The sequence below is a fragment of the Osmerus eperlanus genome, chromosome 16 (assembly GCF_963692335.1).
Source record: "Osmerus eperlanus chromosome 16, fOsmEpe2.1, whole genome shotgun sequence".
In the NCBI taxonomy this organism is placed as follows: Eukaryota; Metazoa; Chordata; class Actinopteri; order Osmeriformes; family Osmeridae; genus Osmerus; species Osmerus eperlanus.
The window spans coordinates 11,733,971-11,752,017 of NC_085033.1; the positions used below are offsets into that span (position 1 = coordinate 11,733,971).

General features: G+C 44.9%; 1 protein-coding gene across 1 annotated transcript in view; it reads left to right on the forward strand.

The window, feature by feature from the left end:
• The first annotated feature begins 661 nt into the window (after positions 1-661).
• pappa2 (pappalysin 2) overlaps positions 662-18,047 on the forward strand; it is a 31,027-nt gene continuing 13,641 nt past the window's right edge. The window contains exons 1-11 of the mRNA XM_062480873.1: positions 662-2,830; positions 4,578-5,038; positions 5,150-5,754; positions 8,603-8,751; positions 10,766-11,059; positions 11,243-11,435; positions 11,742-11,872; positions 13,848-14,030; positions 14,244-14,547; positions 16,178-16,306; positions 16,451-16,536. Coding sequence (XP_062336857.1) covers positions 1,867-2,830; positions 4,578-5,038; positions 5,150-5,754; positions 8,603-8,751; positions 10,766-11,059; positions 11,243-11,435; positions 11,742-11,872; positions 13,848-14,030; positions 14,244-14,547; positions 16,178-16,306; positions 16,451-16,536 — 3,499 coding nt within the window. The 5' untranslated portion in view covers positions 662-1,866. The remainder of the gene's footprint in view (positions 2,831-4,577; positions 5,039-5,149; positions 5,755-8,602; positions 8,752-10,765; positions 11,060-11,242; positions 11,436-11,741; positions 11,873-13,847; positions 14,031-14,243; positions 14,548-16,177; positions 16,307-16,450; positions 16,537-18,047) is intronic.

Consider the following 18,047-nt stretch of genomic DNA (forward strand, 5'->3'; position numbering starts at 1 on the left):
TTATTGGGAGACAGGCTTGGTCAAATTCTGCTCATTTGCAAACTCATTTGGACTTGTATACTGCAGTAGCAATAAATATAGCAGTAGGCTACATCTTTTTTTCTTCTCTGTCCAAAATGCAATTTTGTGTTTGTCATCTGCTCTTTGACTTGCTCAATGGTTAGGAATAAATTTACTTGAAATGTATGGCTGGTGTTTCTGACTTCTAATATACAGTAGAAAGGAGACCCTATTACATTTAGTCTATGAGTGGATTTTTGGGAGCAGGTGCATACTGTTTAAAATGATGTTGCAGAAAGATGGATCCCCTTCTAAAAGTATGACTAGCATGGCACATTCGCATCGACAAAGCTCAGTCTCTCAACGATGTGGTCATCGTTCTTTTTCAAATTCCAAATGTTAAAATTTGCAACCACCCTTTTTATTTAATGTGTGAGACAGATGTGTTGCGAGTCTTAGTTGTTGAATGGTGTGCCAATGGTAAAAGAGAGGAACCCAACGACATAGCACCATTCAACAAAGTGCCAGATAATAGCAGTAGAGGGGGACGGACAGTAAACAACTCGACACAGTGCGTCAACGGTGCATGCTGGAGAGGTTTCCTCTCTAATAGAGTGTAGGGGCAGGGTCTGTGATGTCAAGCTCCGGGTAACAGATAAAACGTTTCAGCGCGTTGGTTTGATCTCCTGGATTGGCTGGATGGAGCAAGGCGAAACTGGTGGACTGAATGGCGCAAAAATATATATCCATTACTTGAAATGAAATGCATGAGGACACAAGAGGACTTTACGCACATTTCAAGGTGAATTTATCAAATTATTTTCTTTGGGACTTTACTCTTGCACCAGCGTGCAATTTGCTTTGGACTGATTTGTACACATCCTCGATACCTTCTTGGACGCAAACACAAAAACTAATTTGTAAATAGTGTCTGGTAGCCTAAACCATAGGACTAGACAATAGAAAACTTTATGGATAGCGAAATCAAAATAAAATGAATTTCCCGCCGTTGTGTCGACTTCTCTTATAACTGCATGGGCTTGACTTCTTAGTTGCACCTGGTCTATGGTCATCGGAGTCTCCCATAAGGAACTTCAGTGCAAAGCTTTATAATTGGTAATAACTTTTCACACAAAAGTTTTTAAATTTTCAGCCTTAGTTGAACTATAGGTGAACAAGAGCGCGCACCAGGAGCAATAACGCACATAATATAACTAATCCAACCTCCCATTTGCGCGGCATAAATTAATTTATTGAAACCATCTTGACATCTTTAAACAAGATAAAAAGGATAAATATATTTGTATTCATGTGTCTTTTCTAACAAATGAACCTTCTAGTGGACAGATAGAGATTCTACTCAAACCTTTATAAACTAAAATCAGATTGACCCTTTAGCCTATATTCTTACAGGAGGAAGATGGTGGCTGGTTACTATGGCCGTCATTTACCCAAATTGGCGTAAACTGTGAAGACTGTTTTTTTTATGAGGAGCTATCTAAGGTGATGCGCGCTAAGAGGGTCGCGTGAATAAACATTGGTGACCTTCTTTGGAGCAAATATTTAGACAAAAACACTGCCTATACCAAATATACCAGGAATAACCTCAATATGCAATATCCCGAAGACTTCGATGCTAAGTGACTGTAATTATTTCTCCATTCTGAGTGCACTGACAGGTGTTCTGCTGCTCGCATCTGAAGACAGTTGAAAGTCCGTTTCTCTACGTCTTTTCAAACGTGTTTAGTAAAGGTGTTTCAATTTATTCAAATGTTGGTATTGGAAGTGCTACCAATTTTGATATCTTCAGACACAGGGTTTACGGACTGAACTCATTCATTTCCTCCTGAACCTTTAATATACAAAATGTTGCTTATCAGACTACTGGCTGTTGTCCTTATACTTGCCAACACATGGCTGCTGGACTCTGCGCAATCAGATCATATCCGAAGGTACAAACGCACAATAGCCCAAAAAGCCGACAGAGAGTTGGCTCACTTAGGTGAACAGTGCAGGTCCAGCGTCAGACACCCAAGGCAATCTCGCTGGTTATCTGCGCAACGATACCCTCTTGTGGCCCATCCTAGGACACACACGCTGTGGCGGAGGGACCTCCACCACTTCGCTGGTGCCGAGGAGTCTGTTTGTGGTGAGAGTGGATGCAGACCTAACGAGAACACGAACCCTAAATCCTATAAAGGCTCTACTTGGAGTTTGGATGGCAAGAGCTTAGGTGGGGAGATTTCAGAAGAGGTGCAAACCAGACCTAAGGGACTTTCCACACATGCACAAGTCAGTCTACATCAACCTGCCCCCAGCGAAACAGTTCTCATTCAATCCGAAACCCTGGACTCAGACCCAAACTCCGACAAACCAGAGGCTGGAGGGCTACAACAGCGGGGTCACCCTGATCTCCCTGAAACCCAGTCAGTCCTGACCGATGGCCTCCCTGACACCTCCCTCCACCACAGTCCCACGACGTCCAACCATGACGGCGAGGACAGTTGGGAAGCGTACCCTGACAGCCTGGTCGCCTCCAACTCTCAGGCGCTCCCGCAGCAGCATGGCGACTACTCGGCTGAGAGGGAAGACTACTCGGGGGAGCAGGACGGGGGCCCGGAAGCCTCCAGCCCCACCAGCAGTGCATCGTCCTGGGCATCTGAGGGGCCGCGTGTGCCCTCTAACCGGATGTCTGCCCTCTACTTCAGTGGGCAGAGGGAGCACCTGAGGGTCAACCCAGCTGCCAATGTGGAGCTGCCCAGGGCCAAGTTCACACTAGAGCTGTGGGTTAAGCCTGAAGGAGGACAAGCTAACCCAGCCATCATGGCAGGTGAGTAGCTATAGTCACAGTGACACCCCCCCCCCCTTCCGCCACCCCCTCAAAACGACACACACACTATAACTCTCTTAGTCTCTTAGTCTTTCCTCTTCTTTACCCCTCTCCCCATACCTGTCTGTAACTTGTTCTCCTGTTTCATGGTTTATTTTATTCACCGTGTATATCAAAAAAGATTGCAGCACTGTTGAAGCCAGAAATATACAGTAGGGCAGATGAAAGCAATGAGGAAATAAGCCGTTATGAGGTGCAAATGTTGTAAGAGACAAGTGGTCTCCAGCTTTCTCTACTATCCTACAAACATCATGTATTCCATGAGAAGGATCACTCATTCATGTTTGGCCTAGCTGTCATAGGACCGCTGAAGTGGTCTGGATCCTTCCAATCATTCTTTTCAGACGCATTAGTAAGAGTTTCGCTCAAGATTTCTCGTTGCATCATGATTGCTAGTTCATGTATTTCAGTGAAAATCCAACTTGACACTGTACCTTTTATCTGTTACAAACTTTATGACATGAGTTGATGAGTTTTCTCCCCCCTAGTTATGTTTCTAGTTTGTATGAGCTTTCCACTATATTCTAAGGACGTGTAGACATTTGTGGTTTGCCTCACTTTATTTCAGACCTGCATTGATTATCTAGAGTGTATTGTCACTGGGCTACCTATCAACAAATACTTGTAGTATTCAACTCCGGTCACAAAACAAAAAAGCATAAAAAAATAAACTGAAATGATTGCTGTTTTGATCGATGGTTTTGATGTTTTGATGTTTTGACTGACACATACACAGTTTCACACTGACAAATATTGTGTTTGAGTCATAGTGGTCTACATTACTGTTGTAATGCTAAGGTTCCTGTGTGCGGGAGACTCAGGGCTGTGTGAGGGGAAACATCCCCCTCGTATCCCTCCTCCCTTCCCCCGTCACTAATTTGCGTGCTCCGAGTGTAGGACTTTATCATGACTAACCTTGATGTGACAGTTTGATATGGTTAGTTCTAGGTTCATATAATTATCTAATTTGTTGTTTATAAACATTTATGTGCTACCTCTGTTTTTTTCTGGTATTTCTTCCTTTTGTATTTTTATTGGTTTTAGGTAAGTCTAAGACTAGGTTGATCGTCTTACTCTCTAATAGAGTTTTCCATTGATGTTTGGATGTAGTTATTATGAATACTTGGCAAACACACTGTCTCCTGAAAACTGTTTTCAGAGAATGAAATGCGTACCCATGAAATTGGTCTACCTCCTCTAAGATATTTTGCTACAGTCATCCATTTTCTTTTTCTATCATTTTTCCCCCGATTTCCCCCTAAACATGTGTGTGTTTGTGTGTGTACTGTGGTGTGTGTGTGTACCGAAGTGTGGAGGGAGGGTGAAGGGGTTCCCTGACCCCTCATTGTCCCAGTCAGTATGCAACATCTGGAGCCCAGATGCAAGAGTATTTATCCTGAAAAACAGCTGGGAATCAGGGCCTCCTTCAAACTCTCTCTCTCTCTCTCTCTCTCTCTCTCTCTCTCTCTCTCTCTCTCTCTCTCTCTCTCTCTCTCTCTCTCTCTCTCTCTCTCTCTCTCTCTCTCTCTCTCTCTCTCTCTCTCTCTCTCTCTCTCTCTCTCTCCCTCTCCTGCTCTCTTTTTGGTGGTTTGCGTTTATATATCGAAGAGAATGCTCTTTTTAATGTGTCGTTTTTCTCTGGTTGAAAACTAACAATGAGGTTGTTTTTCCATCTACTGTTTGGCAGGGGTTTTTGACAACTGCTCCCACTCGTTGAGTGAGAAAGGATGGGCGGTAGGTATTCGGACCTTTGAGCCCATGGATCAAAAAGACGCCAGGTTCTTCTTCACGCTCCGCACTGATCGGGCTCCCAAGTCCACCACTGTCTATGGACACAGGCGTTACGAGCCCAACACCTGGACACATCTGGTGGCGACCTACGATGGGCACAAGATGGCCCTTTACATAGATGGTGCCAAGGTTGGAGAAAGCAGCATGCAGTCCGGCGATCTCTACAGCCCCTTCATGAGGGCCTGCCGGACACTACTTTTAGGGGGAGACCACTCTGAGCTTGGACAGAACTTCCGGGGTCACGTGGGGAGCATGGCGTTGTGGGGTCACCCTCGCAGTCAAGAGGCCCTCCTGAAAAAGCCTTTCCTGGGTGATAAGACGGAGCCTCTCCTGGCTCTATGGGGCGATTTCTCTGAGGTACAATGTTTTCATCGTTTCTTTTTTTTGCTTCTTCATGTTTCTGTGTGTAGCGTGTTGGGTTTCTCTCTGTGAAAGGCACTTGGACTGATGTTGATTTGTCTCGACCAGGTGGAGCACCAGTGGATACCTTACAAGGCTAGCGGCTACCCATCCATTGCGGCCCCCCCGGTCCCACAACGCGAGCACGTTTCTCCCTTCCTCCCCCCTCTCTGTGGACTGACCACCTGCGACAACACAGACATCATTCTCAGCTACAACTCCCATTGGCAGCTGCGCACAGAAAAGCACATCCGCTACAGGGTGGTCAACATCTGCAACGATGATGGCAGTAACCCTACTGTCTCTGAGACCCAGATCCACCAGCAGCACCGGGCGCTGGTCGAGGCCTTCCGGCCCTACAACATCACCCTGGAACTCAGCACCCACGCCGTACGCAACTCCTCCCTGCGCCAGCGCTTCGTCCTGAGCAACTGCCGGATCTCCAAGATTGGGAATGGCCACTGTGACCCCGAGTGCGACCACCCGCTGACGGGCCACGACGGAGGGGACTGCCAGCGCCTGGGTCTGGGCCCCTGCTACGAATGGAAGAAGCAGGACGGGGTCTGTAACATGGAGTGCAACAACAACCGGGATCACTACGATGAAGGCGACTGCTGTGACCCGGAAGTCACAGATGTCCTGAAGACCTGCTTTGACGGGGAGTCACCTGATAGGTAGGTTTTATGGACGGATGGATGAATGGATGGATGGAATTAAGTCTTTTGTGGGTCCTGATTATGAATGTATGGGCCTTCTTGAAGACGTGTGTCTTCCTATGGAACTTTCCTTTTGGAGGGAGCTAAAAAACATGTACAAACAAATTGAAAATCTTGAATCGTTTTGGAAAAAAGTGAGCAGGGAATCAAGGGAGAAGCCAAAGTACACACTTAATGTGGCTAAACAACAAAACCAGAAGTCTCTTTTCTTCGATTCATTTTGACTGGCCGGCTTGTTTGGGTTTCAAACAAAATGTATGAAATCTTGCCACAATGTCTATCTTGCCTAATAGTTCACATGTAGGTAGCAATCCTTCACCTGCTACACATCAAACAGAAACGTTTGTTGTTTAATCCATTTAGCAGATGTGATGCAAATCAGTGGCAACAGAACGTTTACCAAATGTTTGGAGCTCTCATCATGCACTATTTAGAGTTTGGTGCTGCAAACGTTATCAACTTGAATTATAACAACTGTTCCAGCTGTATGATGCTTTATGCATTGTATGCAATCGTTTTCCATCCCACCTAAAGGGTTTCTAAATGACACTGGGATAGTAACAAATCAATTTCTTAACATTCTTGCTGTTTTAAATCTGTTTCATCAGTCTCATCTGGTTATCTCTGTTCTTTCTCTCTCTCTCCCTCCCGTTCTCTCTCTCCCCCCCTCTCTCTCTTTTTCTCTCTTTCTCTCTCTCTCTCTCTCTCTCTCTCTCTCTCTCTCTCTCTCTCTCTCTCTCTCTCTCTCTCTCTTTCTCTCTCTCTGTCTGTCAGTCTCTCTCTTTATTTCTCAAATAATGTTTTCTCTTTCAAGTTCATGATTTGCTCACAGTGAATAAGTGACTGGAAGGCCTGGGGAGACTAATTGGGCACTAATGATACATTTGAACTGCAGTCTGTGTGTTGTTGTAGCAGAGGGAGGCCTGGTATTCAGACTTTAAAGAGTGCTAAAAAGCCAGGCCCCTAGACGGATATAAAGGTAAATGTGGATAAAGCAGAAGAGTGGATGCACTCTTAACTGCTGACTTATAGCAAGACATGATGTAATCTGTCCTCTGGGGTTCAGGTCAAAGCTTTTCCCACATTTGACCCTCTATTCACTACAACTGCTACAACTGTAGGAATGATCCACAGAGACATGAAAGTGTTGTAAAAACGGTCCTCACTGGACTATCTGCAGTGGAGGTCTTCTAGAAGGATCTGACCCCAGCTGCTTGGAACATCGCAACCGCTAGACTGCAAGCCCAGAGTCACAGGGAGAATTCATGGGGGGATGACATTTTGATGGCATTTGTGAAGCGTACAATTTTGATTTTTGCGGGTCTGGGATTTTGGTGTTCCTCCGTCTTGAGTTATTGTGCAGGTACTCCTGCAGCTGGGCTGAGGAGAGGCCTCCCTAGGCAGTTGCTGTCACAACACACATTTGTTGTTAAAGAAGCCGCAGAGACAGACGTGAAAAATGGTCTGAGAAAATTCTGGCACCACAAGAAAGAGAGAGGGGGAAATTAAAATAGGAGGTCATTTTAACCGTACACGCTGAGAGATTTTTCTGGATCCTGAACTTAGAGGTACCTTGAATTGGTTTACTAGGCACTGTTCACGGACTGGGTGGTTCACAGGCAACCACTCGATTCTTGCCTGCGAAGCTAGAGGCTGAGAATGTTTAGAGTGTTCAGTTTAAAAAGTGTGATTGCTCATTGGGGAGGTAGTTGAAGATTAGGTTTAGTCTGTTGTCAGGATACTCCTGTCAGACGAATCAAGTTGTCTTACTTTTACAATCCACGGTTATATTCACTGCAGACCTCTGTCAAATAGTATTTGGCAAGCCCTCACTGGATCCAGTGTGGCAAGCGAACCCCATAAAGCATTTCACACTAGAAATGATTTCAAATTGTGTTTTGACCCTGGTCTGATTCACAAAACCTGTACTTACAAGGCAGTACACACACACACTATAAGAAAGCACTACCACTTCCGAATACACAATTCCTCACAAACGTCTCTGATTTGAATGTGAAGTTAAATCAATTGTTGGGCCTCCATATTTTTATGAATATGTATTATGGAACTCATTTGACCCCATGCTGGATTGGAGTACTCTGACAGATTGGCACGACATTTGTTTATCCAACAGAAGCTGAGTAAGCCAGTCAAGTAGACTTGGTCAATTCTAGGATGGAATGTATCCAAGAAACAGTAGGTGGTTCTACTAATGGGCTAGACCTTTTGGCAGGTTACAAAAGGGCAATGAGACGCAGAGCATTTCAAAGGTACGGGCCAATGATAGGTGCACAAGCTTTCCAGCTACATAAGCAGAAGAGGAAAATGCCATGTGACATACCTAGCACAAAAACAGGGTTACCTTTACACATCAAAGAAGTTTTATGTCAATTTACACACAGTTGGTAGTAGAGGGAGAGGGGAGCAGTGATTTCATGTTTTCCAACAAATTCTAAACTGTACCTTTCATTCACTACATTTTGGATGTTTTGGAAAATGTAAACTCAAACGAGTGCTGTCTTTCTCCAGATCCTTCTCTAAATTTAAATCAGGAAATATAATCTCCTTAACCGTTGGTGGCCCACATAAATAAACGTATAGTTTCAATTAAAAAACTCGTATTTTTTTTCCATGACTAAACATGAAATACTAAAATACTAACATAACATAGAGGAAAAGTGTAGAACCCTTTCCATCAGTTTCTTCTGACGATTCCAGTGAGATGTTTTCTTTCTATAGAGTCTTTCTTTGTCCCCAGAGCATCTCTCACAGAGAGTGGAGTCTAATGCATGTCTCCTGTTGCCAGGGCCTACATGAGTGTAAAGGAACTGAAGGAGGTGCTGCATCTGGGCAGTGCTGACACTCTCAATGTGTTCTTTGCCAACAACTCTGCTCGTGAGGAACTGGCAGGAGCTGCTACCTGGCCCTGGGCGAAGGAGGCCCTCAGTCACCAGGGTGAGAGAACACCACTTATCTTGTGTTATTGTCTGGATAAAGCTTAAGCCTAATAACTGTAGCCGCTATGCCAAAGTGGATTATTGTTTATTGTTGTATTGTACTGTACTGTCCGGTACTGTCCCGTGCCATCCTCTGCTCTATTTCCTCTCGCCGCGTCTCTCTTTCTTTATCCTCATACTCTTTCCACCCCTCCCCCCTCCTCCCCCTCCTCCCTGGCCCCCCCCCTCTTTGTTTTCAGTATTAGCTGTAACAAGATTAATGAGGCTTAATCTGGGATATAAAAGAAAACACTTGCAGCACGCATAGATTTCCCGGCAGATTGCCTTCTAATCATTAGGCCTTTCACGGTAAAGACAACCCAACAACAACCAAACACAAACAAGACAGCCTAATGCCTCTGTTGCCATCCACAGACTCTTGCCAGTTGATTTTTATTGTTCGCACTGTGTTCAAGAACTCATTAAAAAAAGTTTTCCTTTTCCGAACATCCAGCTCTTTCATAAATCCAAGCCTTACCTGATGCGCAATGGTCTTTCCTAATTTACTTGGACCAGTAACATGTAAGCCTTGCACCGCTAACAGAATTGTTCATCCAATAAGGAAGAGTGTGTGCTGTGTTTGCGGTGAACCAAAATGTAAATTATTCTCTATTCTTTTGTGGGTTCTGCTCCTATCCACTGGGTGGCTTTAAATCACTGGGAAAGTGCTTGGCTGGAGAGAGAGAAAGACTTTAAAGTATTATTCTCGGTTCAATCAGGTTTTCTTGTGTGTGTTCCCCCTGGTTCCGCCTGTACCTCCTGGCACATTCATTATGGACCCTAGGGATAGCGTGCATTCCAGCACAGATGTCCCTTTCTTCCTCCTCAGTCTGGGCTACATCAACAAGGCCCGTCTGCATCGCTGAGGAGACCTGCTTCGATGAGCGGGAGGCTGGAGGCTTGTAGTGTTGTGTGTGTGAGGTTGCTTGTTCCCACTCCCAGAATGAAGTCTGTGCTGGAGGAAGGTATCATTGCATCATTAATTTCTACAGGTTCACAGATTTTGTAAAACCAAGCGGTGAGCTTGTTAGAGACACACCCTGTAGGTCTGGTGTTATTTCAGAGGTGGTGCTAATTTGACATTTCCTTATTTTGCAGCAGGGTGGTTTTTGGACAAATTCTTAAGATGTTCTGCAGTTTAGGTGCACTTGAATACACTATCGACATGTCATGCTTAGTTTCAGGACAAATCATGCATAATGTATACAGTACAAATAAGTGAGTTGGTCTTTTGGTGGTCTAACCCTGACAGGAAATATACTCAGTGACTTTGCATTGATGGTAAAAAGGAAATGACTAGGAACCTTACTGTTTATTCGGGGTTCTATAGTCCATTTGTCATTGTTAATAGGCTATTATGTAAGTGGGCTATTATAAGGAGACAGTCTCTAAGTAGCCCACAGATGTCTTCACAAATTGAACTGTGTTCTTCATTAGTAAATTACTGTAATTCATAATTAGAATTAATCTATCCAAACTCTTTATATTTGAAGCAGACTTAAACTATAATGAAAATGATTTGAGGGAAACTATGGTATTGGAAGTCATGGTACAGCACTTGTGTCTTCCATGTTAGATTGTTACTGACTGCTGTAGGTTTAAGAGGTTATCCTGCGCATGTCACATTGTTATGGCTGTTTATTACATGACTGTATTATAAAACCCAACACCAACAAGCTACTGTAGGTGGAATGCATGTCCAACAAAGACATTCATTGCCCGAAGACTCTGGTCAGCTATCAAAGGTGGATTAAAACCGCAGTATTTCCTCCAGCTAGGGTAGGGTTAGGGCCATGACTGAACTCCAGTTGGATCTTTGTCATGTCTTTTACTTTACTTCACACTTCCCTACATGAGTGTTACCTTTAGCGCTTTTAACACTGTCTGTCATGCCATTATGAGACTTGTCTTAATGTCTTAACATCCCCCTCCATCCTCTCTCTCACCTCACCTCACCTCATTCCTCACCACAGGGGGGATGGTGCTGAACCCAGCCTACTTCGGCACCATGGGCCACAACAACACCATGATCCATGAGATGGGACACATCTTTGGACTGTACCACGTCTTCAAGGGGGTGAGTGAGCGCGAGTCGTGCGATGACCCCTGCCAGGAGACCACGCCCTCCATGGAGACAGGAGACCTGTGTGAGGATACAGCACCCACGCCAAAGTCAAAGTCATGCCATGACCCGGGGGTCGTCAATGACACTTGTGGAGTAACTTTCTACCGGGACACTCCCTACAAGAACTATATGAGCTACACAGGTGAGCTAGCGCTAACATAAGGAGAACAGAGCGTTTTCTGGGGAAGGTTCCCAGTTTGGTGCCCAGGGCATGACTCGATGAGTCTCCTGACATCAGAGTATCATCAGAGCCTCACAAAACGTTGCTTTGTCATTCTAAATTCATTAGATTTTCCAAGGTTGTCTTCTTTCTCTATCTCCTTAGATGATAACTGTACCAACCATTTTACTCCAAACCAAGTTGCCCGAATGCATTGCTACATAGACCTGGTCTATCAGAATTGGCTCAAAGAACGCAGGCCAACCCCCATTCCTCTCCCTCCCATGGTGATTGGACAAAGCTCAGATTCAGTCTCAATTAATTGGCTTCCACCTCTTAGGGGGCCGTTGCACCCAAGGTAAGAACCTGTTTGTTTTCATCCTTTAGTTATCAAGATACGTGCTGCATGTCAAGTCTATCAATGATGAAATAATAATGGAATCATGAAAGGTTTTTTAAGGCTGAATTTCCTGAAAACTGTTCCTTGACTCTGTCAAAATACTGTTAGAACCATACACTTCTGATTCTTGATCTTCTGTGGCACTTTCTAAATTTACAATTTGTAAACCGCGTTGGATAAAAGCTTTTGCTAAATTAATTAAATGTCAAATGTTAAGTACGTTTCTGTAGCTGAGAGTCCCCTGACGTGTACGTGTTTGGACAGCTCTCCCCAGACGGAGGGAGGGACCTGCCGTGACTGTGAAGGGGATGGAGCGTTCCACCAGTATGCCTCCGAGGCCACCTCCCCCCGTGTTTGTGACATCTCTGGTTACTGGACTCCCGATGAGGCCATTGGTGAGCATAGAGATGGGGTGCATTCCGTCTGTAGGTCTTTGGCGTTGTTATTCAGCTCTGGAAAAAGTTGAGAGAGCACTACACCTTTTTCTTTTTGAGAAGGAACATTTTGAGTGAGGAACAGAAGGGTAAAATTTAAGAGGTCACTGCACATTTTACCCTTCTGTCTTTCACTCAAAATTGTCCTTCTCAATTTTCTTTAAATGAAAGAAAAAGGTGCAGTGGTCTCTCAAATTTTTTTTCCAGAGCTGTACATGTGTTTACTTCCATCCTGCTCACCTTCCATGCAGATGGTCTATCCTGGGGATGAGTCATTTATCCAAGCTGAGGTGGCATGGCATTTGTATTCCAAATGTAGTCATCCAGGTCTTAAATATGCATCCATTGAAGTAAACATTACTACCTTATTAATTATAATTACATTATTGCGGCATTATAAAACAAACCTTTCCAAACACAGAACAAATATATTGACATTTTCTTTTCCATGTAGAGGATTCCCTTTTCTCTGTGAGTAAGGTGCGTGCAAGGATAAAATCTCCTGGAAGAAAAAATTGAAAATCATTAAATGATAATTGCCAGACTAAAGAACTCTCTTGTTTTGGCCTAGGCGAAAACAGGGTGCTTGGCAGTGTGACAACTCTGGGTAATGTTGAGAGCTGGCCAACATCGAACTGTCATAAAAACTATGTGTATCCTGTAGTGCTTTGAAACTTTAAGCTTCAACTAACAGATGTTACTTATTATTTCAATCAAGATTCTGTTATTTCAGACATGACACAAATACAACAACAACAAAAAATGGTGCGGAAGTTCTACTCAAAAATGTGGAAATCCTGTGTCGAATTTTGACTTTGAAAACAGAGTCGGAGAGAGAAGAAGGGATTACGCGCTATTGCTGAAGTACTATAATGATGATAAAGACTATTACAGTATTAGGCCGCAGACAGGAATCTACAGTTGTAGGGAGACGACCAGTCTGTTGGCTGTTTTGCATTGTACTGTAATTTATGAAAGGGGGGTATGGGAATCTTGTTACCTGGTCCATGTGTGGACCAGGTGGTCACAGACAACTCCTGCTTATAACAGGAAAACAAGACATGGCTGAGAGACCATCCCACTGGACACCACTGGAAAAGTCAGATAAATTTGCATTTTGAAGGATGTTTAAATGAAGTTATCATAACCTCCACATCATGCAAATAAAATTATTAATATGACCCTAAACACTATTTATTAAGCACACAGAAAGAGAATAAAACTAAATGGAAGGAAGAAAGAAGGCACTTCATTTCTTCGTACTATAACTCTTCATGAAATTGTACATCGAAACGTATCTTCCCCCTGATCTCCTGCAGCGACCGAAACCCAAGTACGCATTCCCAAACCCCGCTCCCCGTTCACTGAGCAGAGAGGGGAGAGTTGGAGAGGCTGGGAGACAAGGGAGGCGAGTATTCGTGACATGGTTAAGTTGCTGAAAGCAGGAAGGATGATCCACAAAGATCTGGGCGGCATTGGGGCCAGTCCTGAGGGAGCCGTTGGGCACCATCTGATACAGCCATTATTCTGGTCTGGCCTCGGAGTCGCAGAGGAGGCTTCTCTTTGTTCGTCCCAGTTTAATGGCTTGACTCGGTTCACTCTTGTTTACCTTGCAAAATCCACACATGGGAGAGTCCACACTGGGCGCAAACACCAGAAGGACAGTAGGCTGACTTACAGCTAAGCCTAGCCCAGATTAGGCCATTGGCGTTAGGTCCTTGTTTGTTTGTTTGTTTGTTGTGTCTGTGGGTTTTTTTCTGCCAAACCTTGCAGAGCCACTTTCGAATCGGTGGATACTCCATTTTCTTTCTCACTCCCGAGGACTAAACCAACCTCTCCTGTTCCCTTATACCTCTCCCAGATGATAAGCATTTATCTGCAGCATGTGTTCTTCCATGTTCCATGTACGTCTTTGTGTGTGTGTGTGTGTGTCTAGGCCCTCCAGATGTAGAGCAACCTTGCGAGCCCAGCCTGCAGGCGTGGAGCCCTGAGATCAGCTTCTATGACGGGAACGTGACGTCCCCCTGCCCTGCCGCGAAGGGCTGCGTCCTCACCCTGCGCTTCCTCCAGCCTGTCACCCCTCACAGCCTCACCCTCTGGGTCACCTACATCTCCACCGGTACAACCCCCCTCATGGCTTCTCAGACTTCCCCCACTGGGGACACGTAGAGCTCTTGGGATGCCATTCGGCACTGGTTCCCGCAGATATTACTGACTCCGGATCAATCATTTGATGATTTTGTATGTGACTTTAGTAGATTGCAAATACTATAGTTTAGCGTGATGGAGACCCTATACTTATCCATTAGATCTCCTGCCGTTTTTACTACAGATTATCACCACCAGGCCATTGCCAACATTGAGCTGATCACGGACACAGCCGAGTCTCTGGAACTGGGTCCCCAGCACGTCTTCTGTGACATGCCCCTTACGCTGCGCCTCAGCACACACAAGAAGGTGGTCGCCGTCAGGCTGTTCACTTTCGATGAGAAGATGGAGATCGATGCCATCATGCTCTCCTCGGGCCCCAGGAACCCCATCTGCTCTGGCTGCCGGCCTCTGAGCTACAGGGTCCAACGGAAGCCACAATTCCACAAGGACCCGGCCCGACAGACCGAGCAAACCTTTACTGACAGGTGAGATAGAGACTGACAGGCATGTATCAAAACGTTATGTCTGAGAACACTGGGAAACACTGTGACCTCAGGCCCTGGAACATTCTACAGGTTCCACTTGGCCTCTGAAGTGCAGACACAGATTTATTACGTGGAAGCTGCTTAGCCCACTGTGGCTAGGAACAAGCTGCACAGGTCAGGAGCAGAATTTAATGTATGTCAGGTACAAAGATCAAAACATCACAGTTACCGCTTTAGAGATACAGCCCCAGATTCAGAGATATCTGACATCTTGTCATTCTCAAGTGTTTTAGCCTGGGGTTTGTCTTTACCAAGAACCAAATGTATTCAGTATGGTTCCTAGCTTAGATATTGATCCAAATTGACATCAAGGGTATCACTCTGCCAAAACAGTTTCAGAAGTGTTTCCAGGGTAGGTCAAACCATTTTTATGTAGATGCAACAGATGCCATTAGTGAAAAAATATATAAAAACTGAAGGGAGTTTTAGCTATGCGCTGACGATTGCTGGCAAGTCGTTTGCACAGAGGAGAAGGGAGGGAAGAAGTATGGAGGGAAGAGGGTTAGGGTTGGGGTTGAGTTTGGGGAAGAGTCTCTGGAATATAAACCAAATGTGAGCAACAGAAACCGTAAACACCCATTGCTGTTTGGAGTGGTTCCTCAGCCATTTCCTCTTGCCGAAGGTTTGAATCCTCATTATGGTTAGTACATGATAAGTGAGAGGCCTGTCAGACAGAGAGAGGGAGAGAGAGAGAGAGAGAGAGAGAGAGAGAGAGAGAGAGAGAGAGAGAGAGAGAGAGAGAGAGAGAGAGAGAGAGAGAGAGAGAGGGGAAAAGGGGATGGGGGTAGTCAATGAGAAAAATACCACAACATCGAGACTGTGTTCTACCGCCACCAAGAGGTGTCCAACAACATGATCCTGCACTGGACATTACCTTAATTCCTCTCTGTGCAGAAATAGAAAAAATCGGAATAATATGTGGTAAAAAGGGAGGATGGTCGAACTGTGTGTGTGAGTTGTGTCTCTTTTTACATGGTCAGGTTTAATGTTCCAAACAGCTTTTAAAACGTCTTGGAAAAGAACATGTCGTAATGCGCACCTTTGTCCATTAAGATGACAAAAGCTTAGTTCGGCTGTAGTCTCTCCTGACACAAAACAAAGCCCAGCTAAACCTCCTCCAGTGGAATGTGATAAAGACGAGCGCTCTCCAGAGTGATCCATAATTAATAAGGGCAATTTGTAGAGGGGTGGAAAGAAGACCTGTCTGAGGGAGAGGATGATGTGCACTTTTCTAGGTTTTGTTCGCTGCCAGCCGGAGGCTCAAGTAATCAAGTCGTGCTGGGACGCCAAAGATGTTCTTTTTATAGTAGTGGTTGACCATAACAGGTCGATAGGCCTGGGACAGGGGCTCTGGTGTCACAGCGAACTCCACTTAGCTGTGTAAGGTCACTGGCTCTCACTGCAAGGTTACATCTACCCAAACGCTACCCTACTGTCGTTTTGTATTACAAATAAAATGTCGAAACGTATGAAAACTATACCGCAATTACCTATTTTCCGTTCTTTTTCGAGACTGACAAGTCGCGCTCTGCGGCGCCTGCAGCTGAAACGTTGTGTTTCTGCGTTGCAGGGAGGTGGTACAGGGGGTGCAGTACCTCTACAGAGTGCAGGTGGACGCAGATGGAGTCCTCAGCGAGCTGTCGCCGCCTCTCCACCACACCCACGGGGCTGCCTTCTGCGGAGACGCACACATCCAGGGGTCAGTGTGGCCACGCTGCACTCCAAGCTCGCAGCTACCTCAGGCTCACCACAGCTAAGGCCCATAGTGGCTTTAAGGTTTTTCATAAGCGTCTGCTTTGCACTGAGCAGTAGATTTGCAATCGTTGTATGTTGTCTTTTGTAGGAAGGAGGAGTGTGACGATGGCAACCTATTGGACGGGGACGGATGTTCGAAGAAGTGTCACAAGGAACCCGGCTTCAATTGCAATGGTAAACCAGGGACTCGTGTTCTAGAGCGTGCATCCCAAAGATCAGGCATATCCTCTAGTATCTTCTGTGTCGAGTGTTTTACTGTAACTGCCAGGATGGCTTCAGGGTCTGCTGTGCTAACCCAACACAGAGACTTTAAAGAGACCATGTCTTAAGGAATAATGAACAGGAACTATGGATGTAACAACAGCCTTATATTGGTTTTCTGTTCATCAGTGAGAGAATACTGTGGCTTGTTCTTGACACTACAAGGCTAAAACAAGGCAAAAACAAATGCCGTCTCTGTTTCTCGTTCATGGACTTGGCAGGCTTGAAATGCCAGCAGCTAACATTACCTCCATAGTTGTGGTGTGCTTGTGTCGCCATTAAACTCGTCCACCATGCGATGGAACGCTTTGGTAACGTGCCTGTTGTCATTGTGCGCTTAGTTGAAGCATTGTGTGCCTGTAATATATAGCGTTGTGATTTGAAATAGGATATATAGATCATAGAGAATGGTTGTTCTGTCTCTTATATGACTCACTTCTCAAACATTTAGTTTCTTGATGTAAACACAATTACTTTCTTCATAACAATTACAATGTTATTGAAAAATGTGTCACCAAATGTCCTCTGCCACTTTTCCACTAACATTCTGTCAGTTTTGCTGAGGGAGGACAGGGAGACCTTTCCCTTGAGAGTCTGGAACCGGCATGACTAAAACTGTTACTATTTATTCTAGAGTAGAATAACAGAGAAAGAGAGAGAAAGAGAGAGGAAAAAACAACAGGGCAGAAACAGATTTGACAAAACAAAGACTAATCACTCAAGACAGTGTCTTACTCATTGATGTGTCAACAGCCTCCTTTTCTAGTGAACTCAGACGATGCCGGATTAGTTATGGCTCCTTCTCTGGAGTTTGTGTTGACTGGCTCCCTCCAATTCCTCCTCAGAAGTCTCTCGCCTTACCTCGTATGACTCCTGATAACGCGCTAGCTGCAGATCATGAATGGAACACATATCCTACTTAGAGATGTGCGGAGGGGTGTGAATGCCATCATTCATTTACATTTACATTTAGTCATTTTTCAACACAGCAAGACAATGTGATGTCATGTTATGAAATCACCATGCCTTTTCCTTGAGCATATTTCTTTTTTGATTAGTTAGGCTAATAAGAAACCTTTGTCAACAATGGCCTGTCTGTCTCCCAGCTCCTCTGCAGCTGGCCAGGCCTGACCTGGGCCAAGTGTAGTGTCTGAAGTTAGCTATGCACCCTTAGTCCACTCCTTAGAAGAATACTTCCTTTATGACGTATTGTTTTTGCTGTGTTTCTCTCTCTGTTTGAATTACTGTCACACCTCTTTGATATGAACCCCCCCCCCCCCCCCCCAAAAAAAAAACAAAAAAAACATCCATTTCAGTTGGTGAGTTTTTGGTCATGACATCACCATGCACATTCTGAATCACATTCTTGGTTGATTCCCTAGACAATGCGATCCCCTCGCTGACATACCTGCTGCACAACATGT